Below are 27,206 nucleotides of genomic sequence, written 5' to 3' on the forward strand. Positions count from 1 at the left end.
ACAACATCCGTTCATAAAAAAAAAAGAAAGAAAAAAAGGGGGGCAGGGCGGTGGGTGGGGGAAAGGCCAAATTAAAATCCCAGCAGCGCAACCATTCCTAACGTATTGAAAAAGGTTTTTATTTATAAGTATTAGCACTTGTTTGTAGGCAAAGAAGAAGGAGGTTTGGTGAGTGATTCTTAAAAACTGCTTACTTTATAACGGTTGAGGGTTATTATAGGACTGTTGATAGTAAACTGGCAACACCTGGCTAACTGAATAGCGAGGCTTTATTGTCAGCGATTATTAATTATTATTTGTTCAACTATTTTATTTTGTTTTATTTCCATTTTATTTTATGTAGTAAAACTGTCGTAACGTATAATTTCTGGTGCACCTGGATAATCACACACCTGTTGCCATTATTAATTGTTATTATTAATTAATGGGTTACAGTAAGAGAATGCAAAAGCAGCCTTAGATACTTTAAACTGTTGAATATTATTTTTATCCTGTTATTTCATTAATTAAAAAGTATAATTAAAATAGTAATAAGTGCAACAACCCAGAGAAAAACAAAACTCCCAGCGTGGGAGACAAGCCATTGTTGTTGGGGGGAGGGGTAAACTACCCAAACCTACCTGCCTCTGTGTGAAAAAGGTACTGCACTTCCTGTGAAATCATGAATGAACTGTAAATAGCCACAATTTTTTTTTAAACCTGAGTTCAATTACACTAGTTCACACACAGTCCTTATTACTCCCAGACCTGTTGAATGAAGAAGTCACTTATATAGAAGCTGTCTGATAAAGCGAAAGAAGCTAAAGGATCTCAAAAAGCAACACATCATGCCACAATCTAAAGAAACTCAAGAACTGAAGGGAAACAAAGTCATTGGCATCTATTACAAAGATGTTGCAAACTAGTTTCTAGGGATTCAGGATCCAGCAAACTACAGTGACAGCCATTACCCACAAATGGAGACAACTTGGAACAGTGGTGAACCTTAACCAGAGCAACCTACCAAATTTACTCCAAGAGCACATTGTTGACTCATCCCAGAGATCACAAAAGAACCCAGAAAAACATGTAAAGAATTGCAGGCATCACTTGCCTCAGTTAAGGTCGGTGTTCATGATTCAACAATAGGAAAGACCATTAATGACCAAAAAGAACACAAAGGCTGCCAAAAGACAACAAAAGTTGAACTTTTTTGGTGCTGTTAAAGTGATGGTCTGGAGCCACTTTGCTGCTTCAGGATGCTGTAATTGATGGAGCCATGAATTCATCTCTGTAACAGAAAATCCTGAAGGAAAATGTCCTGCAGTCGGTTTGTGCCCTGAACCTCAAGCACACCTCCACCTCTGAGTGGCTCAAAAAAAAAGAAGCTAAATTAAGATTTTGAAGTCACCTTATCAAGGTCTGGCTATCCAATCACATTGAGATGCTTTGACATGACTGTGAACAGCCCAGTAATGCTCAAAACTCCAGTGTCACTGAATTAAAACAATTCTGCAAATAAGATAGGGCCAAAATTCCTCCACAGCGATGTAAAAGACTCATCGCCAGTTATTGCAAATGCTTGATTGCAGTTGTTGCTGTCAAGTGGTTTAACAAGCAATTACTTTTCACGTAGGGCCACTTAGGTTTGGATAGCTTTTTTTTTTAAATACATGAAATCATCATTAAATGTCTGTATTTACTCAGGTTATCTTTGTCTAATTTTAAAATTTGTTTGATGATTTAAAACCTGTAAGTGTGGGAAATATGGAAAAACTTTCATAGATGCTCTTCTGCATACCTGGATTGTAATGAGTGGTTATTTGAGTTGCTGTTGCCTTCCTATCAGCCTAATGCTGCCGGGTCACTCTCCTGTGACGTCTGGCATCAACATCACTTAGAGAACTGCCACTCACTGGGTATTTCCTCTCTATTGGATCATTCTCTGTAAACTCTGTAGATATATTCTGTGGAAAAATCCCAGTGGATTAGCAGTTTCTGAAGGAAAAGCCTGTCTGGCACCAACAACCAGAGTGTCAGAGTTACAATCAGAGTCACTTAAAGCACTTTACTTCCCCATTCTGATACTTTGTTTGACCTTCAGCAGGTTGTTTTGATTTGCAAAGAGTTGGTGTCATATGATTTGCCAGTTAAATATTTGTGTTAACGAACAGCTGAAACGTTGTACCTAATGATGTGAGTGGAAGTCTAATGAAGTCTAGAAGTTTCTTTTCATATGGGCTGTCATTTAATGTCAAACCATGGTCTCACAGTTCTACTTAAATTACTATTTTTGATATTGTTCTTCCGCATCGTCCTACTTCTTCCTCCTTTACGTCACATTGCTTTCACCAGTTATTGGTATCAACCTTCAGCTCTCGCTTGCTTTCTGAGTCCTCTAAACTGTCTTGTTGCAGTTTAATTACCTCAGAAAAATTTTGCGTTGTGTTTGATAAATGACGTCTGTGCTGTATTGATATCTACTTCTGCCTCGTGTTATTAGAAGTTATGCATTGCATGCGAATCACTGTGGAAAAATGTGTTTAGGGAGTGATCGCATGTTTATCATTTTGAAATACAGTTAAATAGGATCTGCAAATTGTGTCTAAGTAGGTGAAACTTGTTTTGCCAAAAGGATGATTGATTCAGTTTAGGACACTGAAAATATGGTCTTGAGAAATGGGAGTTAATGGGAGTTTCTGTAGGTATGTGTTTGCAGAATCACAATGCTAATTACTAAATTAATGCTGTTAAAAGATAACAATAAGATAAAATATACTATATTTATCTCAGGTGTGGGAAATTCTTTTGTTACACCACTTCAATAATAAAAACAGCAACAATGATAATAGCATTAAAAATTATAATAATTAAGCATTTCAGAATCAACAAAGCAAAAGTAAAATTCTAAAATTCAGTAAATAAAGTTTTGTTACCACATAGGATTCAAATAAAATGTCTAAATGAGCATACAGAACATTCAGATGATTTTCTGCTTTACACGTGTTGTACTGTAGTTATTGCCTGCGGTATGAAGGGTTTTCCGTTTCTGTCCTCGTGGCAGCAGAGCTGAATTGGTCTGGTAGAGAAGGTTCTCCAGTAAGTCTTGTAGAGGGTGGTTAGAATTATCCCAGATAGAAAGCAGTTTGTTAAGTGACCTCCTGTCCACCGCAGTTTTAGAAGTGTCCACCTTCCAGCCAGTGCCTGCTCACCCTCTTCTTGTATACAGCCTCTTCTAGTTCAGCCTGTTGTCGATGTGTTACTTGTAGTCGTCCACCACGCCAACATCTTACCCCAGGATAGACACAGGCCATGTAGTCTTCATCTTCCTTCTGAAGTTGATCCCCAGCTTTCTGCTGTTATTTACATTTAGAAACATGATTCTTGTTAGACCACGGCACAAAACCATCCACTAGTGGTGTGTAGCTTCCTCTTGCCCATCACTTATTCATCCAGACACTGCAGAATCATATTTCTGTTGGGCCTGTTGGGGCCTTAAAAAGAAAATTTACAGGTAGCCTTTCAAACCAGTATTTTTCACCATTAGAGTGTAAATAATCTCACACCAACAAGAAACTTACACACTCAACTCGGTCATATCACGGCCAACAAGTGGACACATTAGGCCAGAATGACAGACGTATAGAAGATCTACCTATTTTCAAAGAGTAACAGGACAACCTGTTAGTCTTTAGACAGGTTGTCCTGTTACCCTTGCTTCATATATGCTTTTTTGCCATTCAGAGAATATCGCTATGTATTTTTAAGTGGAGTCCAGCCTGAAGTTTGTATATTTGCAAAGTTTTAGAAGTATAGAGTAAGTGTACATTAGTTTCATTTTAATAATTTATCAGCATAGTAACCTACCTACTGCAGAGGCTTCCACTCAGTTTCGAAGCAGAAAAGTATTCCTGGTTCCACTGGGGCTCGAACCCAGGACCTTCTGCGTGTAAAGCAGACGTGATAACCGCTACACTATGGAACCAGCTGATTGTCCTTTCCGAAGTGTAGCATAATAAAGAATACGCGATACATCTAACGTGGCTAATAATTGCTTGTTTTTCCAATATGATGAAGGAAAGCCGCTTCGAGAGTCCGCTGGTATTCGCTGCTCTTTCAAGCGGTTCCCTGTGCTTCGCTGCTTTTTAGACAAAGTGACGATGAGTGTCAGTCTCTCCCAGTAAGTCATCTCGCTCGGATACTAACCTAACTACGTCCTAATCTAACCTAGCTGCTGCTGTTTTTAGTTCCAGCGCCAGTGGAGCCCCCCTTTTCTTTTTGCTTGTTTGACCGATCACACGTTATGGTAGCTAGCACCGAGGTGCTACTTGTGAGCTGGAAATAATCGAGCGGGGCGAGTCGCCTCCATTTGTCCGTGTGTCCAGCCTTCCGACTGCATGAACTAACAACATACCAAGTCAGGATTAGCGTTTCTAGCTTAGGAAGCACTCTTGGCTTATCCGGCTAGCATGGCTCAAGTGTGTTTGTTGCTCAAACATGTGATTCCAGTCTTGAAAACCTCTTTTGCCACATAGCTGAACACTGTAACTGTACTTCAGTGTATTGTGAAAAGAGGAAGCAGGCACGATGTTAGATCAAAGACTAACTGATAGCCAGACACACTGAAAGTTATTATTTACCTTGGCCATGTGTTAAAAACACACATTTAATGCTGTAATATTTACACTACTTAGCAGGTTTAATCATTACACATGGCTGTATGTGACATTTAGACAAGCAGAATAACGAGGCAGAGAGCAGCAACAAGCAGGGTATTTAAACATGTCCAGCAGAAGCAGTCTAGCTTTTTTAACGCTGTCCTGCTTATCTGTATCTGTTGTATCTATTGTGCATTATTCATCTCAAGAGCTCCAGAGGTGCCCATCAGAGGGTTCAAATATAAATTCCTAAGCGCTCTCATCCTCTTGCTAAATTGTGATAAGTGTGTTTGCTGCTGATTGGTGAGGCTCCTCAATCAGGCTTCTGTTCAAATGGCCGGTCCCTCCTGTTTTTTTATGCTCCTGTGGGGTCTGAAATATGTATTCATATTTATGTTCTTTGCAATGACTTGATCTTCAATCATGCACACTATAAGTTATTTGTTCCAGAGGTTTTCCTTTCGCTGGCCTCTTGAAATCGCCTCAGCATCTCATTCTTCCATTTTTAGCTGTTTTGACTCCAGCTTTCTTCGGTGCCAATGAGGGAAGGGGAGTCAGGCTGGCTGAACAACGTGGGGATGACAGCTGCGTCTGTTTATCATGTGGGGTACAATAGCACACCTTGAGAGCCAGCCAGAGCTTGTATTCTCACTGATCCAACACAGCAGGCCAGAATTAATCATATAGATTCATATGTGGGCAGGATCAAAATGCAAGACATGCTAGATCTGTGCCACAGACTTCATTTGACCAAATGGTATCTGTGTATGACGCTAGACAGGCCATACAGTATCACAAAGTAAACTTGGAAGTTAAAAGTTAAATTGCTAAGGAGATATTTTAAATTATTTTGTTAAAAACACTGAAAAGCTTAAATTGCTTACATTTTCTGCTCAGTTCCCTGAATCCCAGTGTATTATCTTTGTCTGATAGAAACTTAAAGTATGACACAAAACTCAAATAAGATAGCAGAATTACCTTTCATAAAAGAACTTTTTAATAAAAATTGTTTTTTTATGTTTAAACTCTCTTGTAAAGTAAATAGAGTTATTCATCTAAACACCTTGTAGCCTAGACTATTTAACAGTTTTTAAATAGTCATTTTCAAACAATTTCAGTCTTATAAATATTAATTTTCTACACAATTTCCTACCTGACCTCTTTACAATGAGCAGGTTTTTTTTTAAAGTATGTATGTAAGATTTAAAAAAAAAATCTTTATCCCCCAAATGAGAAATCACTGTGTTAAAGCAGCTAAAACATGAAAAGCAACTTAGCTCAGTAACATGTGTACAGTATCACAAAAGAAAATAGCTTGAAAAGTTTTAAATAGAAAAAACAATAAGTTAAGAGCTCAATAAATGTAAATATAATATAATAAGTGCCTTAAATCTGATGATTTGGTGAAGACTTTTTGTACGTGTCCTTGTGGCAGCAGAGTGCAACAGAGAAAGTGTTCAGCTGCGTGTCCAACAAGTGCTGCAGAAGGTGGTGAGGATCCATTAACTATCCGTAGCCATTCACTACATCTTCACTCATTTGGATGACCTCCTCATCAGCTGATGGAGGAATCCAGAAAGTGTGTTGACTCTAACTGGGGCAATAGCGATGCTAAAATTCATCAGCGAGTTAAATGGATGCATTAAAACAGCTTTACTCAGTGTTTAGACCCCACAAACATTCTTTCACAGTACCGTGCTTCGGAATGATTTAATTTACTGAATTAATCCAAATTTTTACCTTCATAATATGCATACTTTCTGAGTCAAAGACCCTAGAAGTACACCAGAGGCTCCAAATTCATGACTGTTAAAAAATGCTGTGAGTTGTTATAGCTATTTATCCCACATTATATGATGCACTTTTCAAAGTTTTCTCAAGTGATAGAACATCCAGGGCACCATTGCTGGGCTCTGTTACTCTGGACCATGAACATTCAATTGATGCAGTTTTGTTATTGAAGCTATAATGTATCTAGTGGAATCGATGCTCATAGTTATTCATAGGACGAAATTGTCGTCAAACAGATTTGGTTTCAGTTTTTAACAGACGTCAAATGTGTTAGTCATCCCTGAAAATTTTATGTGGATATGTCCTCTACTTAAGCAGTTACAGATGTTTAAAATGCTGGGCAAAAGGGTCAGCTAAGCCATTTCCTATGTACTCTGTATATAGGAATTGGCTTATCTCACCTATGTACAATTTTGAAATTAAGTCTTATATTAATTTCCATTTATAGATCAGATTGAATTATCTTAGAGCTATGTTCATTTTAAAGGACATTTTGTGTTTCTGGTGTCAAACAGAGATACTGAAAGCATTGTTTTCTTTGTAGCACATTTGTAAAGATTATTTAAAATTGCTTCTTTTTTGGCTTGAATTTTAACTTCACCAGCTGTCAATCACCTTAATAGTGCGTGGAATGAAACAGGATCAAGGTTTGGGACCAAGTTTTTTGTCAAATGAGGACATATCTGCATGTACTTACATGTCCACTATTGATGCTAGGCAGTTCCAAATGCCATTTCTTGGACTTGTAATAAACTGCAACTTAAAAAAAAAAATTGGATTATTGCCGAGAGTTGCACCAGCAAAATTTTCTAAAAATAAATAAATTAAGATACACAGAAGTTAAAAGTAAGGTCTGTGTTGTAATTTTAGATTTATATTTACAAGTAATGTGATCACAGTAAGAGAAGGTTTAAATCATCAGTACTCTCTGCCAAGGAAACCCCTGTTAGGGACGCTCCTTTCAGGATACAAATGTTCAAATTCTGGGCAGAGAAGACAAACGGCGGGAGTGAGAGGTAAAGGGGGCTATCTGCATACGTCTGAAACTGACCGATGCCACAAACTATCAGCCCTTTTATAATGCAGTCTTACGATCCCTTCCGAGGCAATTCAACTCCCATTCACACCTTGACCCATGTGACCTTAATGACTCACACAATGGCAGGTTGTGGCACTGTCTCACAGAGAATTCACACCTTGGCTCATGTCACCCTAAAGACTCACTGGATGACTGGGTGGGTCAGTATCACCTCCAAGGTGACAACTTCAGTTAAGGTTAAATACCTGGGAATCATATCACCTTTTAGAACTAAAGAAGCCTTTCAGATCAGAATGTCTTCATGAACGTTATAAAAAGAAGGCCAGTAGCTTTTTTCTCAAGCACTTAGGACAAGGATGACTGGCTGGACCTTATCCTATCTGACTTTGGGCTAGATCAGAGACAGGTAAAAACACTTTCACAGTGAGTGGAAACCAGAATACCCAGGGGAAACCCACATTGCCACAGGAAAAGCATGCAAACTTCACACACAAAGGCCGCAGCCGACCATAAGGTTCAAACCAGGGGCCTTAGTACAAAGCGAGAGAGCAATCTGAGTCCTGAAATAAACAAAAGATTGGAATATGTTTGCCAGTGAGCAGATATGGATCAAAACAGTGCTCGATTTGAAATGCTTTAAAATTGGCTTAGTGTTAATGTTAAATGTAAAAAAATATATATTTTGTTTGTTTACAAGAAATCTCCACAGGGCGTCTTGTTGTGGAATATTGCTCCGTAGTGTCACTTGTGGTCAAATATTCCAAAGCATGCCTTTAACACAGGACTGAAAACAATGCATTTTGGATATATTTGTATTGAAGACAGCATGGCAATGAAACTATTCTCCCCCCCCTTATAGCAACAAGGTCCTAGGCTTGAATCTGGCAGCTATATAGAGCCTTCCTTTCTGGGGAGAGTATCTTCTGTCTGTGTGGGTTCTGTTATGGACTCCGGCTTCCTCACAAAGTCCACATACTTGGTGATTATTGTAGGTCGGAATGTGAGCATGAATGATTATCTGTCTCTATGTTAGCCCTATGATAGACTGGTGATGTGACCTTGGTATACCTCACCTCTCTCCCAGTGACAGCTGGTATAGGCTACAGCTTCCCAGTGACCCTGAATTGGATAAATAGTTAGGAGAATGCATGGATGTGTGGATGAAGCTCTTCCTTTATGATGATGTGTTCTAACAACAGAAAGAGGCCGGCCATAAAAAACTGAAATCACAAATGCACTTGTGATAAACAGAGAGAATGTGGACACATAGAGGTGAAACTGAAACTGATAATTATTTGATGCAGTGCACTTGTGTGATTTATAGCGAAGCGTGTAGTGCTACGCTGCAGACCGGTCTGTTAACAGAGTGACAGCTGTCTTGTATAAAAGGTTTGTGATGCTTTGAGTCAATCATAACTGATTAGAAAAATGTAAGCTTCAAGTGGGTGAAAGAATTTACTCCTAATCTTCTTCTACACAATAATGTGTACCCGCCATCAAGAGTAGACGGCCTGATTTGGTGCAGACCAATGCAGATGTTGTACCATCTTGAAAATCAGTCACTGGAACTAAATTGCTGTTTCAGTTGGACTTTAATCTCTGCAGCGTGTTCCCAGTTTTACAAGCAATGTCATTTGCTGTTAGATGCCTGTGGCCATTTTGATGGTCATCTTCTCGGACTTACGCATGATTCCAGTGACTGTAGACCCGGAGCCCTGGAGAGTGTGACCTGCAGAGCCGTCTATGTCTCAGTCGAAGGTTTGTGCCATATCTATAAGCGACATCTACGGTTTTCTCATTCTGAATCATCTTCCTTTTATGTTCTTGTCTGTCTATTTGTCTTTTCTCCTCATGAAACACCTTAAATTGATCACATGCCACATGAACATCTGGCTGGTTGTCAGAATTGCTCAAGAACATTTCATTTAGCCCTAGTGTTGTGGGTTGCGGATGTTGTGCTAGTGTTTCTTGTTAAGTTTTAGGTCCCCCATCCCAAAATGATGCATATTAATATAAAATGTGTTTTTAAAAAATCAGCTGCAGTGTCCCACTTACTCTGGATAATTCTTAGATGTCACTGTCAGCAGTTTCCATAGACTCTGTCCATCAGTGTGAAGTTGTGTATTTTCAGTGACAACTGCTCACAGCAAGGTCTTTAGATCATCCAGACTGTCCATTATCAGTCAGATATCTCAAAATCTGGGCAGATAAAATCTAAACTGTGAAATCCTAAAGCTTTCATGTGCAGTAAGCATGTATGTCATTTTGTATTTGGGCTTACAATTTAACCGATATGATGGTGTCTAAAAAATAACCAGCTCAGGTTAGCCTGCAGTCAGTCCCCTAAATAGATAATTGTGTGAACATGAATTCAGTGGAAGCAGTGGCCATTACTGGCACAGACAGCTGTCCTACTGTGCAGTGTGTGTAGCAGTTGTCTGATGAGGCTTTTATAGCATCTCTGACAGTTTTGCTCGGTCAGATCCTTTATGAAAGATCTCAGGTACTGCTCCCCAGTTCCTCTTTTCAAGAAAAAGAAGTATGTCTCCTCCCTAAATCTGCAGACAAGCCTCATTTGGCAAATAGACCACGGGCCCTATATCATAAACTTCCAATAACACACATTCAATCCATCCATTTTCGCTTGTGTTTGCTTTTAGCGCTTTACCTACTGGTTAAGTTTTGATCCGTTGAAGGTTTGTATCCTGGAAAATGTGGTACTTTAACAGCAGTGATGATTTGTTCACTGACTTAAGCTACTTTTACAGCCTCTAATAAGTTGCCTGGGTGTCCCGACCTTTCTGGCCCTTTGGGAGGTCCAGGCATAGCAATGCAGCAAAATGCTTTAAATGAATTTAACTAAAATGAATTTGTTAACTGAAATAAAATAGACATTGTGTTATGTGAATCTCACTCACTTGCTTTTTAAACTTTATTTTTCTAACATCTATATTTGTGCTGTTGTAATATTTATTCTGTCTTGTCTGTCATGTTGCCAAGAGAACAAGCTATTTCTGTTTTTAATTAGCCTCTGTGAGCTTCTTTCAAGACTTTTAAAGTGATTCATTAGTAACTCAACAATATATTTATCCACAGGTTTGGTTTGTAAAGCAAAACCTTTGGCCGTCATATCTACAGATGATGTCAGACTCTTTATTAGCCTGTGTGGGTGACATTTAGGACACAGGCCCTCCATCTTGCTTGTGCATATTTTGGTTCTTTTTTTTTTGGTTTTGTTACTTCATCTGTTCACAATCCAGAGACAGTGAACTGGCAGAGAGAGGGAGGTGTGGCATGCAACAAATGCCACCCAGCGTGGAGTTAAACAGTTACAGTTAGAATAATATGGTATGCCCTTAACCTTTTTAGTATTATGCTGTATCAGTTTGCAGATTCATCATAACACTCACTGCCCTCAAGTGCTGTTGTTTAGAGACTGCATCTGAACTACGATATTTCATTCACACAGGAAATATATATAGGCTGTCTAACTCGTGTCCAAAGCTTCCTGCCTTAGCAGATTCATATTAACACCCGCTCTAGAAAAGGTATTACTCAATACCTTTATTTTACAGCACCACACAGAATGGTAAAGCTACAGCCCGAGCAATATAGGATGTTTTAAATGATGGACAGACCATGAAACAGTGACACGACATAAACAGTATTCAGTATTTAGCATCTGAAATTGCAGTTGCGGTATATCTGCTGTGAGCTAATATCAGCAAATATAAAGCCCACCAGTAAAGGTAGTTTCTAACCATTTTGTCTCCACTGCTAAACATGTAAAAACTTATTGGGTAAACTGTGCAGCAGTGGCAAAGAAAATGTATTTACACTTCATGTAAGTGGCTACGTTTTAACAAACAATGAATGAACCTTTACAGTGAAAACTGGTCACTTTGATTTTTGGCTTTTTACTTCTTTTTGCACATCTGCAGTGAGCTGGATGGCCTCGTAGGAGACTGCAGCGTGCCGTGATTAATTGGGCTGCACGGGTCTGACGCTAAACCATCATTAGAATGTTAAAGTAATGCGTGGGCAGCTTAATTGGACTTGAAGACACGCTTAATCAAAATTTAGATCACACCTTTTTCTTTTCTTTTTTTAAGTGACCTCTAAGCAGAACATCTAAATCTGCTGTGAGAAGCTGCTTTATAAGGACTGTATGTCTGACTCGCCGAGGATCGTTCATTTAAAGATTCAAGCCCACCGAGCACCCAGCGTGTTTGTTATTCACCTGTAGGGCTTTACCCGGCGCTAGGACCCAGGGTGCGCGATTTTCATCTCCAGCTGCTGCAGACCGAAAACTGGCAATAAGGGAAGATCGCGAGGACAAGCCAAAATTACATACTGTATTCATTCTACTTCAAAATCACATCCCCGGACCCGCAGCGAAGCCACCGTGGAGACAACAATAGCTTGTTGCGCTGTGTGTGAAGGCTTTGTGGCTGTAGACGGCTCGGAGCGCAAGGTAAGACGGTGCAATACCATGCGATTACTAATAACAAAGGCGTTACGGGCGAGCAGGGGGCATTAAAGGGGGCATTGCACAATGCTATTGAGGGCGAGCAAAACTCTGCCAAACTTTGACCTGGATATCTGCATTTTCTAGTTGTCGCTGTCTTGCGGGAGCCGCTACCGGAGCCTGTAGTTGCGGAGATGTTTCGCTGTTATCCCACGGCATTATGTAGGATCGTGTCACATGTAGCCTATGGACAAGCCAACTTGTGTGTCGAGATGACATCTGAGTGTGCAGTCCAAGCGTGCCGGCAGTGGATGCAGTCGGTTACCCAAACGCGGACACGGTAACTGAAGGCAAAGAGATATGTTTTAATTTCAGGCAGATTTAAAAGGCGATGTGGACGGCGCATCGGGCCATCCATTAACCTGGAAAATAAGAACATCACCCTGACTGTTTCTGTGATCGGCTGCCTTCCTCCTTTCGTTCGCTGTGGAATAATTCATTACTTAGACCAAGATGGAAGAATAATGCGCTTGATTTTCACTCAAGCGCGTTATTCTTCCATCCTCCCAGCCTCGACATTCAACACTGACCAGGTGAACCACCAACTCAGACGGGACATCCTCGTCGCTGCTGGAGAGCATGGCGGCCTAAATAGGTAGGGTCGATAATCTCCAATATGACTCACAGATAGATGACTGTGAATGCCCACTTTGAAGACGGTGTATTCTTTCATAAAAAGAGATCGGGCCTTCGATATAAACAACGTGCCTTCATCTATATCGCAGTTGTCATAGTGCATGTGCGGACTGCTACATCCCTGCTCGACTGATTTACAAATGCACGTATAACAAGTTTTTTTTTTTTTTGAAGCCCTCAGATGTCCGATGTGCAGCCCGTGAACCAAACTCGTCTATAATTGGTGAAGCGCCGAGCGGCCGGCCACTACCGGGATAGCTCTTGCGCGGTCGTTGAGGTCTCCGGGTTACCCCGACTCAGACACAATGCGATGTGTCAGCAGGCGACTTTGTGATACTCGTGCTTTATGCTCGGTCCTCTTCGGCGTTCTTCCTCCGTTTTTCCTTCTTTCTTTTTTACTGATCGGCGTTTTTTTTTGTTTCCCAATTTCACGTTTGGCCATCTGTCAACGATTTGGCTGCCTGCACGCAGCCATTACTGAGCGAATGGCGAAGGGCATGTTAGAGGCTCTCACACACCGATCCACTCCGCGATAGGAGAGCAGCAGCGAAGTAGTTTCTGCTCGCGGTGCTCTCGGCGGATGGACGCGATCGTTTGTCCTGCACCGCCGTGCTGGTCAGGATCCGACACAGATCGTGCATGGTAGTAAACAAACTCTTTTTCAGTGGCGCGACGATGTCAGGGTCCCCCCGTGTGTATGCGTGCACGGTTATTTCCTCACCATCGCAAGTATTGAGAAAAGTAGGAAATTTGTTGGCCTAAAGGAGCGGATACCCTTGTAAACAGCAGGCCTGCGCTGCTTTCAGGATTCAGGTAAGACAAGTGGCCTAATTACAGCAGGGTAACCTGTACCGCTTAACTACTGAGCCAAAATGTGATTATGGAGTGAGAGGGCTAAATATCCTGTGGTTGTTTATCTTTTGAGGGGAGAGAATCGGGCAGGACCAAGTGTAAACCTCCTGCTCCACAGGCTGGGTTGAAACTTTAAGGTTTTTTTTGTTTGTTTGTTTGTTTGCCTTTGTTTGAATGGAAGCTGCAGATGTGTTGTCATTCACTTCATAACTGCACACATGAGCTGGTGGTCGACAGATATCCAGCTCCCTGCAGTCAGAGAAGGAGGAGGCTGCTCATGTTTCAGTGTGAACTTGTTCCAATTCACAACAGGCTACAAATGGTTGTAAACGAATGGGGATTTTGTTCTATTACAAATGAGGCACACAACCTTCTAGAGAAGGTTGTAGATGATATTACCTTTGCAATAACGTGTCTTGTTTTGTATCCTGACCCTCTTCGGTTGTGTTAAACACAGTGTGGCTTCTATATTAAGCATGTTTGGATTGTTGTCAGTAGGTTGTAGGCTCTTGTCCTTGTGCATTGGGTCAGCTGTCTGGATTTTTATACAGAGAAGAAATCTGAGGGCTAACATTAACATTCAAAACCCAAGCCTCATCCATATTGTAGTTATGCCTTGAACTTGTCTTAAAACCACTTCTCTCTATCCAGTTAAAACCTGAGCTGACCTGATAGTAACAGGAAATGTGATTTTGACACACAGCACTGCAAGAGGTGAATGACAGGGAACTGAAGAGGCACCGCTGAGGGAATGGCACTCTGTTTGTTCATATATTCATTATAAATGTTTATTAGCGGCCGTGTTTATAGAATTGCTTCACAGCATGAGGCCTGGACTGGCTCATTCCAAGTGTCACATAAAATATTAATAATAATAAAAATCACATGCTTCAGTTGGGATGTTTTCAGCATAATACATGTGGTGACTGTGCATGGCAAAAAGGAAGTAAATTTGCAAAGAAGAATGATGAGTTGTGTTCTTGGTGTTTTCTATGAAAGAGAGCAAGCATCTGCGAGCAAATTGTTGTGAATAATCCTAACTCAGCACTTTAATAACATCACTTTTGGTTTGTAAAGCAATGTGAAAATAGTTATGCAGATAGTTTAAAATCAGTTCGATTAAACACGATGAAAACACAGGTGTAAAATTTCCAAAAGAGCTTGCAAGAAAAAGTTGGGTTTGAGCTGAGCTGACAGAGGTCAGTGCTGGAAGCTTAATCTCATTCACTGGTAAGGTTGGATGCATGGTATCGTCACAAATAACGAAAAAATGTATGTGAGGATCATAGGTTTCATGCGTATCTATTTCAAAAGAATCCAGTAAAATAAAAAAGGAAAAAAGTAAAGCTTTCCCCTCCACATCTTCTCCCAGCTATAGTCCGCCAGTCTGCAGCCTACAGCATGTAACTGGAGAGCCTCCAACACCCCGGAGTCTTTCTTCCTCGCGTTAATTCCCCTGCAACGGACCCAAACCTCTCCCACTCTTTTTTTTAATTCATATTGTGGCCGTTTAGAAACCATCACCCACAGCTGACTGTTAATTGACCCGCTGACACCCAGACGCGCACGGACATCCAGCGATACTCGGGGCTAAATTTGTTGTTGTTGTGGGTTTGAATAAAATGTTTTTGTTTTTTAAACGAGGTTTATTACTTCGTTACCCCGATAAGCCTTTTCAGTTTAGCGCACCGTTACACTCTTTTGGTCGCGATCCCCCCCATTCCCCTTGAGCGGCTGGAGCTCGCGTTGCATGCCGGTACCTGCAGTCCTCACCGCTCCCTGCCTCTCCAGCGTTTAATCCTGGGCGTGGATAGCCGAGCACTACATCTCCCATGCTGTCACCGTGCACCCTTCTGCTCCCCCCCACCCCCTCTCTCGCTCTCTCTCACACCAGACTGGAGACTGGAGATACGGAACGGACCGTCTTGGCGACCCCCCCTCTCCTACCCTCCCCTCCTCCCTCCCCCAGCCCCTCGGACTTTTAGGACCGAAAACCGTCGAGATCAGTGAGCAGCCGCGGACTGTAGAGGCGAAAGGCTGGACACGGCCGTATCACAGTCGTGCCTGCACGGTGGTTCACATGCCATCTGGACGAGCAGGTTCGTAACTGTTTGTGTCATTAGAAATCGTTTTATCCCTACAGCTGATTGTCTTGGGGACTATTCAGTATTTTGCGTAGAAAGAGAAAGCCCGAAAGGGGCCGGAGAGGAGAGCAGAGGACAGGCTCGGTGGGTCGGGGGCTCTGATGAATGCCTTTCCACGCCGAAGTGGCTCAGTCGGTCCGCTAAAGGGCCGATAAGAGGGACGGGAGCACTTCGCATTAGGTCGGGGATAAATAACAGTAGCTTGCCTCAACATGCAAACCGCCGGGAGAGCTGCGAGGGCTTCGCGGAGAATCCGCTGCGCAGGGAAGCTGGAAACCTAACGTTGCTGGAGGTGGTGGTGGTAGTGGTGGTCAGCGGAGTTAACTATATTGTTTGCCCCCTTTTCATGGCCACTCCAGCCGCACAATAAGTTGTGCCACCCACCCCTATGGTCGTTCTCCTGCTGGTTACTTTTCTTCCCCCCCACACACACTTATCTGCCAGTAAGTCTGCGCCTCCAGTTTTCTGTGCTATCAGCGGCAGAAACGGATTATTTGTTTGTAAAAACGTCTACCGGCAGGGTTACTTTGTAGGCTGATGAAACGGGCCAGGAGTTTAGTTTGTTTGGCTCTCCCGTTGTTCTCCCCGCGTCTTCGCATTGATGTTCACTTACCTTATCAGGGGGAGATGTGACACATTGTGTGCTCCTACGTCGTAGCCCAGGCAGCCACTAGACAGGAGCGGAATCTCTCGTGTCACTTTGCTATATTTTCCTCAAACATCTGTCTTTCATCTCTGGACCTTTCCATCCCATCCTCTCCGGGTTATTTAGACGAGGTTCAGAGACGCAGACAGCCTGTCTGCTCAGTTTGCGCCCGTGTTTTTGTGCGGATGGACCGATCACCTGAGAGCCAGTTGCCATTCTCTCATTATGGTGACTGCTCGCCATCTCCAGCGAGAGAGAGAGGAGGGAGCGACCCGGAGCTCTCCAGAGTTTTTTCTTGCTGATAATTATAGCAGAGGTAAACGTGTTGTTTTCGGGGTTCCCTAACGCTTCAGTGGGCATGTGTTGTTATTGTACACTTTTCAGATGTGACATTGGGAACGTGTGTCTTTTGTGCCGTGTACGTGGGCTGGGCAGCGAGCTGACCGGGTGGAAGTAGGCTACATCGGAACAATTTGGCTTCTTCGCGGCTGTTTTTCCTCAAAGGCTTTTTCTTTCTTTCTCTCTTTTCTCCCAGGCTCGACTTTGTGTTGTCCACGGTGTGTGTGTGAGGCTGTCTGTGTGCGTATGCGCGGACTGCTGCATATATTTACTGGCCTACATCAGAGCGGATGAATTCAAATGTTTAGTGGCGGAGTCGACCGCGATCGCAGCACAAAGACAAAGTAGCTGTAAGCAACTGTTGTACGGTAATGTATGCAGACCGTCGCTGCACACAGCGGCATCTGCATCGCTGGATTTCCCTTTTTTCAGTCGTGCTCGCAGATTCCAGCAGAGATTGGCTTGTCAGTCATTATGTGCATCATCTTCGTTATGTTTCACTGATTCAAGGGTGAAGCATTTCCCCCCAAAGCTTTGGCACAGATTTTCTTGTTGCACAGTCCCTTTTGTAGTCGTCTCATTTGCTTGCAGATGCGCTCGTCTGCGCTCACCTCTATCTACAGTAAATACTAGGGTCAGTTCCAGCGTGTGTCCCCAGTGTAAGCTGTGTACTTATATGATATGAAGTTGATTCACGCTTTAATTATAATTCCTAATCGTGTGTATGGCCATCAGTGCTTTTTAACTTGTCTTGTGCGAGTTTTCAATAGAAAAGCAGTGAGTGGGATTGTCTGGTCATTAAATCTGGCTGTTGAGCATTTAAGGCTGCATGCCAGTAACTGGTCCAGTTATGCATAATCATTAACTGTATGCGCACATGCAAAAACCTTTGCTCGTTTCTTGTCACTCGCGGGTGTGCATGACTTAATCAACACAAAACACACACACTGATGTCGGCTCTAACAAAAGATCATTTGAGCAGTAACAGCTGATTGCCTCATGGATTACTGAATGAGCCTGCTGGGGACAGGCCCTGGGTCGCCTTAGGAAGAGCCTCTATTTGAAGTGACTGTTAAAAGCATTTCTCACTGGGCTCCTGCAGTAAAAACCAGGGGTATCCCATTCATGTTTTTTTTAATCCCAATCTTGTAATATTGAGATTTCGCTGATTTCAGGTCTAATCTAGCATTGATATTTATTTTTTGCACATTTTCCCCTAATGCGCGTGTATGCCCAGGCTGCATTAAAGTTAGCACATGTTATCCTACATAATTTTCGCTTTTTTTGCTAATTGTCCCTTGATGTTCTCAAGTGTAATAGATATTTTTGCTTATTAATGAAGCTTCTGGCACAGTTTTTGTGCTGATGTTAATGTCAAATAAGGAGGTTTTGAGCTCTGCAGTTACTGAGTGAGTAGAGTGTTGATGACATATTGCATAGTGTAGTTGTACATGGTGGCCGAGTTGCACTTTGCAATAATACCACTTATAGTTGACTGTGAATTGTCTAGGAGGGAAGAAATTTCACATTCGTTGCAGTGATGGCATCCTATTACAGTACCACTCTCAAATTAATTGAACTCTTTAGAACAACCTACTTTTTGACAAATGTTTGTAAAGGCAGTTTGCATGGCTAGGTGCTTGGTTTTGTGGCAATGAGACTGAAAACACCTGAGAGATGTGGCTCGGTATTATTGTTCCTATTGTGTACACCTGCTGAAGGGGAAACCTCCTCTGTGTTCAACCAGGACGATTTTGTAAAGTCACAAGCTTGAGCGAGAACCTCCAGTGAACATGTAGACGTAGAAATTGTTATGCCCATTTTTATTACTGAAGACAGTAATAATTATTTGAACACGATTCAACTTTTTGGCTCAAAAAAACTTTGATGGTTTCTCATAATTTTCTTTTTTGTATGATGTGATATTTTGTATGATATGGACTCTGTGGCAGGGAGGTTGTCAGAAGGATTAAAACCATCTCCTTTAATTTCCAACATAAAAAGTTTCAGGAGTACATCATATTTAAGGTTAACTTGCAGAAATGAAATGGAACATGAAAGAGGTGATCATTTGTGGTACTCCTCCAAAAGTTGATTCTGTTCATCTGGACGTAGCGTTTTCAGTGGGAGAAACGTTTCGTCACTCATCCAAGTGACTTCTTCAGTCTCAGCTGACTGCAGGTTTCCCCAACCTTATAAACAGTACATTTGCATAATGACTGAAACCAGCCCACTGAAGGAACAATGGGCTGAGAGGTCAGTTCCTTAATCATAATTATGCAAATTCTCATGACCATTGATCAACAACCACTGACCAAAACCCACTGATCAAAGACCACTGATCAATGGCCATGAGTACCATTCACCGAGAGTTGGGGAATGGCTGCAATCACAGCATTGTAAGATGGCGAAAGATGTACCCTCAGGCCCCCTCCTCGATTCAGAGATGGTCTTTCCCTTTTCACGTAAATGGCCTCCTTGATTCCGCACTCAAACCAGCGTTCCTCCCTGTCCAGGATGTGAACATCCTCATCATTGAAAGAGTGTCCACTGGCCTGTAGGTGTAAATAGACTGCAGAGTCCTGGCCCAGCCATTCCCCAACTCTCTGTGAATGGTACTTATGGTCTTTGATCAGTGGTCTTTGATCAGTGGGTTTTGGTCAGTGGTTGTTGATCAATGGTCGTGAGAATTTGATTTTGACGTCACTTGGATGAGTGACGAAACGTTTCTCCCACAAAACGCTACGTCCAGATGAACAGAATCAACTTTTGGAGATTTACTTTCCTGGATGATCGAGAATGCATCAAGACATCATTTGTGGTAGTTTCTTACGTGTCTCTGCCAAGGGTTCATTGGATCCTAATCCTTCTATGCTTCAATTAATGCATTAGATCTCATTTTACGCAGTGAATGTACAATGTTCTTTTAGTGAAGAGAGTTCACATTTCAAATGGATGAGCACTGGCAGCTTTCCACATCCCCTATGTGCAACAAAATAAAATCAAAGGGAATAACACAACGAATACGTGCCATCAGTTTACCACACTTCTCTCTGCTGCTCTAGATTGTCTCCTTGTTCTTAGGAAATTGTAACACAGCTGAACTCCAAGCATATCTTAAAGAAAGGAAGTTTTCAGTTGCCCAAAGTTAGTTACTTATTTCTTCTTCTCGAAGGTTTAGTCGAACAGATATTTTCTGTAGCTGAAAGGAGAACGGTGCTAAAGTAATCACAGCAAGTGGTTTTATGTTTTTTCTCTTGTGTGTTTTGCAGCATATCACTGTATTTGAAGGAGAACTCTCACCTGACTGACGCAGATACCCCCTAAGGCATGTTGTGCTAAAGAAACACCTATGCAGGTAATTGGCTTTTTTTTTCTGCTGAAGTTGTATTGCTTGAATAGCGCATCCTGTCCTCTTATCTAATTAACACCAGCCTCATGAACTTTTCTTATTACTCAGGTGGATCCCACACTAATGAATGTAGGGGATGGAGGCACGGTGAGCAGAGAGATCAGTGCTCCAAATAAAGCGTCTGCTAGCATGGTGGGAAATCCCCCCCAGACGCTCCCCCCTGAGTTCAGAGGAGATGTTGCTCTCAGTCAGCAAAATAAGACAACTCCAACAAAAGACTGTAAGACTGTAAAAGCCTGCCCGGACAACTACAACCACAGCCCCGAACTTTCTCCACCGCAACTGCCCAACAATGCACCAATGTCCGGCTTGGTCCTCACCAGCTCAGAAAAGAGAACAGACAAAAGAGCAGAAACCTCTAAGCTCAAAGCTGATGGTTCTGGGGTCTTCCCCACTCCTCAGTGGTCGAGTGGTGTAAAAGTTAGCCAGGAGGATTCACTCAGCCCCTGTCACAGCAATGTGACATCCAATAAGAAATCCCATTCACAAACACAATCTGTGCAAAGTGTCCCACCTGGGTTTCAGTGCTCTGCCATGTTTAAACCAGCCCAGCCTGTTGCCTTCCTTCCCACAGCAAATTTTTCCTCTCCACTTTGTAAAATGAATCTTCCACCAGCATTAGGTCAGATTGCAGCATTGAGAGAAGCCCCAGCCACTCAGTTTCAGAAAGAAAGCCAGCCTCAAAGCTCAGGTGTTGCTGGGCCACCTCTCATGCGGACCTATCCCTACCCGTTGTCTGTGGCCCGGACTCCGGCTGCAGAGAAAAAGACGGGCACGTCGACCTCAAAACTCAGATCTAACCACGCATCAAGTAAGAATGCTAAATCTGTTGGAGAACATAAATCTTTAGCTTCTGTGGTAGCCTCACCAGCTATTGCCCTACCATTGCAACATCCATCATTAACTTCAGCTGCACCCACTCACTACACCTTGTCTCCGACTGCTGCCATTTGCTGTGGCTCTGCTCTGGCCAACATCGCCTCACAGAGCAGAATGCTGAACCATGTAGAGAAAAGCAACAGCATAGATAAGACAACCATGGGCTCTCTAAAAACCACACCTCCTGCAACAGACGACCACACAGTCTGCTCAGTTGAATCAAGAGATGTACCTCTTGATTTGTCCGCCAAATCAAAACGCCCTAAATGCTTAAATGACCCTCCTGTTACTATGATGGAATCCCACAATAATGAGTCAAATCAGAGAGAATTTCTGAATTCAAAGAAGACTCATTCTGCAAATTACGGCTCCGCTCTGCAATACCCCATCTTACCAAACACCCACCGAAATGGATCTCATCAAAAGCAATTAAATAGGTCTCAGAATCACCAGATCCCAGAGGTCAAACCAGCCTGGGGTAAGGGATCTTCACAAGATTCAATAAAAAACATCCCTGGTACATATGTGGGAGTTGCTAGTCCAATATTGGCTTCTACTCTAAGGGGCAAAGATGGAAAAGGGACGTTTGTGGATGAATTTCAGAGTTTTGCAAAGCAGGAGTTTATATCTATAATTGACCAGGGAGAACATCTGGCCACAGGAGGAAAGAAGCCATCCTGTCTGATGAAGGGTAACCAACACACTCACAGTGTCAAGCATGTTAAAAACACCAGCACAACCATAACTAAGAACTGTCCCTCAAAAGGAGCCCTAACCACTGCGTTGTTAAGCTCAACCAATGCTCAAATTCCTCAGAAATGTGGGCCTGGCAAAACAGCGGTACCATACTCTGCTCCCCTTGTCAGTCCAGCTTGGCAGCAGGCATCTCATCTCACATCATCACATCAAGCTTCTTCTAATCATCGAAAAATCACACAAGGATCTCCAAAGACTAAGGGCACCGCAGTTACAGACAGTTGTAAGTTTCCAAGTGCCCATCACAGCCCGTCCAAACCTGAGGATGATAAGTGGGAGAGAATGAAGTCTCCTCTGTCTAACCTTGCGTCCATTGTAAAGCAGCAAGCTCTTGATACAACGACACTGACGGATGAAGGTAATTCCCAAGCATCGCCTGTTGCATCACGAAAAGCTGATGGTCTGAATACACTCACGGGAAATCAAGACATACAATCTAAGCATACCTCTACTTTTGAATACCCACCATGCTGGTCTGTGGAAAAGTGGCCTAGTGCACCATCTCAAGGGGATTTCACTCAAGCTATGAAAAGACATGACAAGGCAAATGCCGCTGAGCTTTTGGAGAATAACACTGACATGCACACCAGTCAGGGAGAGCACATGGGACTTCAGGTGAAGCAAGGCTCCTCAAAGCCCGCAGGCCAGTCTCATCTCTACGGGAGCAGTGCATCAACAAATGGGAACAGGATGGAGAGTAAACTAGCCCAGGTGTTAGAGGGGGAGATATTGAGGAAAGAAAGTGGGCCGTCAGACAGTCCTCCTGGTGACAAATTGGAGGGCATGGCTGCATCTATTCTTACAGGCCAGTGTGCAGGGGGAGGCGGCGACAAGTTTGAGAAGAAAACAAACGGAACCAAAGAGGAGTCGCCAACCAAAGCAAAAGCTGCTGCCGTCAAACAAAAGAAGAACAGTCCTAAGAAGCCAGCAAAAGAGAAATCTCCAACAGATGCATTACAGAAGGCTGCAAGAAGGAAAAAGCAAGAGACAGAAAATACTCCAACCAAAGTGTCCCCTAAAAAGAAGGTAAATTATTAATTCCTATTACTCTCATTATTTCTCTTTGGTTAAATTTGAAGAAATATTTAAGGTAGCAATCGTCTTTTAAGAGTTTAAAGAGCGAAAAGGCTATTCAGAGCTCCCTTTCATATTATTAAGTTATGACTGATGGTTTCACTTTCGAGGGCTTATTGTGAGTCTCTTGCATCCTCTCTGTCACCACGAGAGGCTCATGATCAATAACCTCCAATAGAGCGTGCTCACTCTGTCCCCTGTGTATTTCTGCAGAAGAAACAATGTGCACCTGTGCTGGAGCAGAGTCTGTCAGCGGGAAAACCTTCCCCTCCAACTAAAGAGGCGATTCCAAGGGAAAAGATCAGTCCCAGCAAGGCCGAGCAGCAAACCTGCAACAAATCAGGTAGAGTCTTTGTTTCTTCCTTAATCCTATAGCTTTTACATTTTTTACAAAAATGTAAATTTAATGATACTTCTATTTAGTTAAAAAAAGTTTTGTTGTAGTATATGGTTTGATTACTCTGGGTTCAGTTTCAGTTTTAGAGCTAAGTAACCTGCAGTCAGTGTCTCAGTCTTACTCTCAGCATAGAGTCTGGTGTGAATGTAACAATCAGATGTGATTTAATCAGTTCCAGATAGCAGTCCTCAGACTTTGGAGACTTCAGCGTCTCTCATTAGTCCCGCCGTATCCACCAAGGAGGCCGAAGCCACAGAGTGCTCCTTCCCAAGACTGAGGCGAAGGCGGCGGCGAGTTGATGACGCTCGACTTGACCTCTGGGGCTTTGCGACGCCCTCCCCTCCACCCCCGCCAATGCCTCCTCCCCCAATATCCCCTTCGCCCTCTCTGACTCTGCCCCAACCTGTTCGCCGTCCGAGAGGGAGGCCTCGATCAAATCCTCTGCCGGAACGTACGCTACAGGGCAAGGGAAAAACATCTGGCGCTGAGGGCGATACGCCATCTCGTAAGAAACGTCGGCGATGTCGTAATAAGAAGTATCAGACTGGGGACTACATCACAGAGAAAGACAAGCTGGAAGATGGAGAACACCTCGAAGAATCTAACTCTCTGATAAAGGACGCTGGAGTCCCAGAAGGTAGAGATCAGTTAAAAGTTATCCTGGTCAGAAGGTTAAAAAAGAAAAAGATTCACATATTACAGTATTAAAAGAGAATGACTTGAGAATCAATGAAGTTCAACATTTGAATACAGCAGCTGTTGAATATTTTTATGCAATCCAAAGCTCACTAAATGACCGGTAGTAAGTAGGCATCTAATCAGTTAATCAACTGACTACTTAATTGCTAAAAAATTATTTTCAGCTATTTAAATTATTAATTGTTTTAATTCATTTATGTTTCAAAAACATCAGTGAAAATAGTCAGAAGTGTAATTGAAAATAAAAATTATTGTTACTTGTTTTTTAGTCCTTCAAGCACATCAAACATTAGTTAGAAACAGCCTCACAAAAAAGCCTGAATCATTCTCTTTTAATACCATTATACATTAATCCTTTTTTGGCTGCTGACCATAAAAAGCGACAAAACATTTGGCTCTGTTGGCTCGTGACGAGTATTTGTCATCTTTTCTGACGTTTCATAGACTAAGTGATTATTCATTCTTTAAAAAAAAAAATCTGATGAATGAATCGGTACAGACAATAATGTAAAGCTCTGTTCTACTCTGTGAAGTAGTCAGTATACATATACATATAAATTTAGCAACAAAAAACTAGTTTGCTGTGTATTCACTTTAATCTTTTCTGATGGTTGGTTTTAGTACAGAAGTAACAAAAATGACCAATTCATGTTGCTTTGATGTTTTTCTTCCATTATAATTCCATATTTATTTGGTCAAAATAGAGCTGAGTAAAGCTTTAAAAAGCCAAAATCCTCCAGATGTTATGGCATTTAAGGTAAATGTTAAATAAAATACACATATTCGTAGATAACTTAGTTACTCACAGGTGACGATGCTGGTTTTCCCTGAGTTCTGAGATTGTTCATGAAAGAAATTTCTGTTTAATGAATTTAAGAATGAATGACTCCAAACTGTCACTTAGCTTGGAGACTCAAGCTGTGTCCATGCTTGTTGCGCACTGCGTTGTCGCTGACAGCTGGTCGCTAGCAGACATTCCAGTCTACGGTTGCCAAGGTAACCGTCTAACGTATTTAATACCCTGTGATAGGTAGTCACTTCAGTACTTAGGTTCACAAAGGTTTTGCTTGGGACCCGCTCACATTGCGTCTCTGGCTGTTTTTTCGCAGTAATAAGATGTTTTAGCTCCGCTACCTTTGCAATAACTTTCTTCTGATTGGCTGCCCCTCGAAAACCAAAGATGTAGAGAGCAGGCAGGTGAGGGTGAGAATCTGTGCTCACAGCTAGAGCTGAGCGCCTGGGAGGATGATGTTAATAATGATATTCCCTCTCGCTGACATGATACAGTAGGACTGTGCAATTAATCTGTGGCATGTTTAGTTCAGCTCCAGGCAAGATGATGGAAAGAGAGGCTTTGGTGAGTAGCAAAACCATCAGCTGTTAGGAATCACCTTGGTTTGGTTTTTCTGAAGAAATTACACAAATAAATTATGGTTAAAAAGTTGAACTTCATCGAGCAGCTCTGTCCCACTGAGGAAAAAGTAGAAAAAACTGTCTGAATCTTGAGATTTTGACTCACAGGTATTATTTATTTATGTATTTACAGATGTCATTATTTTAAATTTTTCCTATGTTTAATATATGTTCTATTCAATTAAATTCAGTTTTATCTATAGCACCAAATCAAGGTGTTTTATATTATATTGTAAGGTAAAACCTCACAATAATACAGAGACCAGCTTGGGGTCTGTCTGTCTATATCTATATATTTCTCTCAGAAGATCCACATCATCTATCTGTTAGTGTGGAAATGACATGCATCGTGAGTGTATATGTAGAGAAAAAGCTAGGACATGGCAGATTTGAGCATAAGATTGTAAAATCAGGGTAGAGTAGCTGGCAAACAGCAGTTTTCTTGTTTACGTGGATAAGATGGCTAAGCTTCCGGAAGTACCAGACAGTCTGATATCAGCACCTAAATTATTCCATTCTCCATGTTAGGCTTGGCAGATGGGGATGAGCACAAAGCTGCATCAGTGCAGTGTTGATAAATGAGTGGTGTGTAAAGATTAGGATTGTTGGTGTATCTCCTGTCTACCACTCAGTATAACGGCAGGTCTAATTTGCCATTACAGTTCCACAGGTGGAACATTGTCCGAGTCCCGCTGCCCCCAGTCCAGAGCCTCTTCCCAAGAGACCGTCAGTCACTCGCTCAGGATCGGTTCGCTACCAGGAGAGTGAAGAATCTCCAGAGTGCAATGATAAGCCTTCAGGGAAGAGGAAGTGCAAAAGCAAACACCTATGTGACAGTGATGAGCCGAAGGTAAGCTGCCGATGCTGCTTGTGGGAGGATAGCCCATCACAGATCATGCATAGTTGATAGAAACAAGGTACAATGGATATACAAGCTTACAGTGCCCCCCTGTGGCCTGATTGAAATCTATGTTTCTCACATTTGTGATGGCAGCTGGAAGTTCTCTAATCAGTAAATCTGTGTTTTAGAATAAGACCAAACGCTGCAGTTTGGGCAAGAGTAGCGCCTCCCTCACCTTGGATGATGATGGAGCTGATGCAAAAGTACCAGTTAGCCCATCACCAGCTCCAAAAAGTTTGCCATCCTCTCCATCTAAAAAGAAAAGCTCGTCAGGAAGAAGCAGCGGTCCAGATTCTCTGACCAAAAGGCCCGTTCCGCCAGAGGTTCGCCGGCTGATTGTCAATAAAAATGCAGGGGAGACGTTGCTGCAACGTGCTGCGCGCTTGGGCTATCAGGTACAACCCGACACGTTTACTGGTAACAGGAATTTTGACATCAGTGGAAAAAATGCATGATAATCTGACAGTTTATCTTTCCTTCCGGTGTTCTGCAGGACGTAGTCCAGTATTGTCTCGAAAAGGACATCCGGGAGGTCAATCGGCGTGATAATGCCGGTTACACAGCTCTCCATGAGGCGTCCTCCCGGGGCTGGACTCAGATTGTCCAGATGCTGCTGAACAATGGTGCAGATGTCAATTGTAGTGCTCAGGATGGAACACGGTGAGGCTTCAGGCAGCATGACAGTGGCTTTCATCAGAGACTTTATAACAGAGAGATGTGTTACTTGAAAAATCTTGAAATGAGATTCAACCACAGAAAAGATGGTGGTGGAAGTTTCTTAAAAACCTATTTAAAGATAAGCTTTTTAAAGACTTAATTTGGGGCATATTAGTAATTTTTTAAGATTAAACTGGGGATTGTCTACATGACATTTTTATGTCCTCATGACCATTGAAGTTAAACTATTTAGATAATGCTTCAAAATATCTGCCAGAGGTCTTTCATTGCAAAAGTTTCTTCTAGCAGGACTCTTCTTGAGTTACTTGTCATATGTGTAACCTTTGTAATAAATCTAAGCATGACCCCTGGAAACAGCATGTATAACTAAAGTTAGATGTCATTG

At 42.2% G+C, this 27,206-nt stretch overlaps 1 protein-coding gene and 1 long non-coding RNA gene across 10 annotated transcripts in view; one reads left to right on the top strand and one right to left on the bottom strand.

Annotated features, from left to right (window-relative positions):
* The first annotated feature begins 58 nt into the window (after window positions 1-58).
* Window positions 59-27,206, top strand: part of bcorl1 (BCL6 corepressor-like 1) — a 34,535-nt gene continuing 7,387 nt past the window's right edge. Inside the window, exons 1-9 of one of the 9 annotated variants that reach the window (XM_082546730.1) lie at window positions 60-168; window positions 9,112-9,225; window positions 19,885-19,970; window positions 20,073-22,685; window positions 22,947-23,076; window positions 23,303-23,767; window positions 25,905-26,092; window positions 26,272-26,538; window positions 26,637-26,803. In XM_082546730.1, coding sequence (XP_082402856.1) covers window positions 19,965-19,970; window positions 20,073-22,685; window positions 22,947-23,076; window positions 23,303-23,767; window positions 25,905-26,092; window positions 26,272-26,538; window positions 26,637-26,803 — 3,836 coding nt within the window. In that variant the 5' untranslated portion in view covers window positions 60-168; window positions 9,112-9,225; window positions 19,885-19,964. The other 8 variants (XM_082546732.1, XM_082546733.1, XM_082546729.1 and 5 more) reach the window with 8 other exon arrangements.
* Window positions 2,997-3,934, bottom strand: LOC309714442. The gene is made up of 2 exons (XR_014278930.1): window positions 3,847-3,934; window positions 2,997-3,473 (listed from the first exon to the last, which is right to left on the bottom strand). It is a non-coding gene; the product is annotated as an uncharacterized lncRNA (long non-coding RNA).

This window comes from Aulonocara stuartgranti (genome assembly GCF_965226115.1).
Source record: "Aulonocara stuartgranti genome assembly, chromosome: 2".
NCBI lineage: Eukaryota > Metazoa > Chordata > Actinopteri > Cichliformes > Cichlidae > Aulonocara > Aulonocara stuartgranti.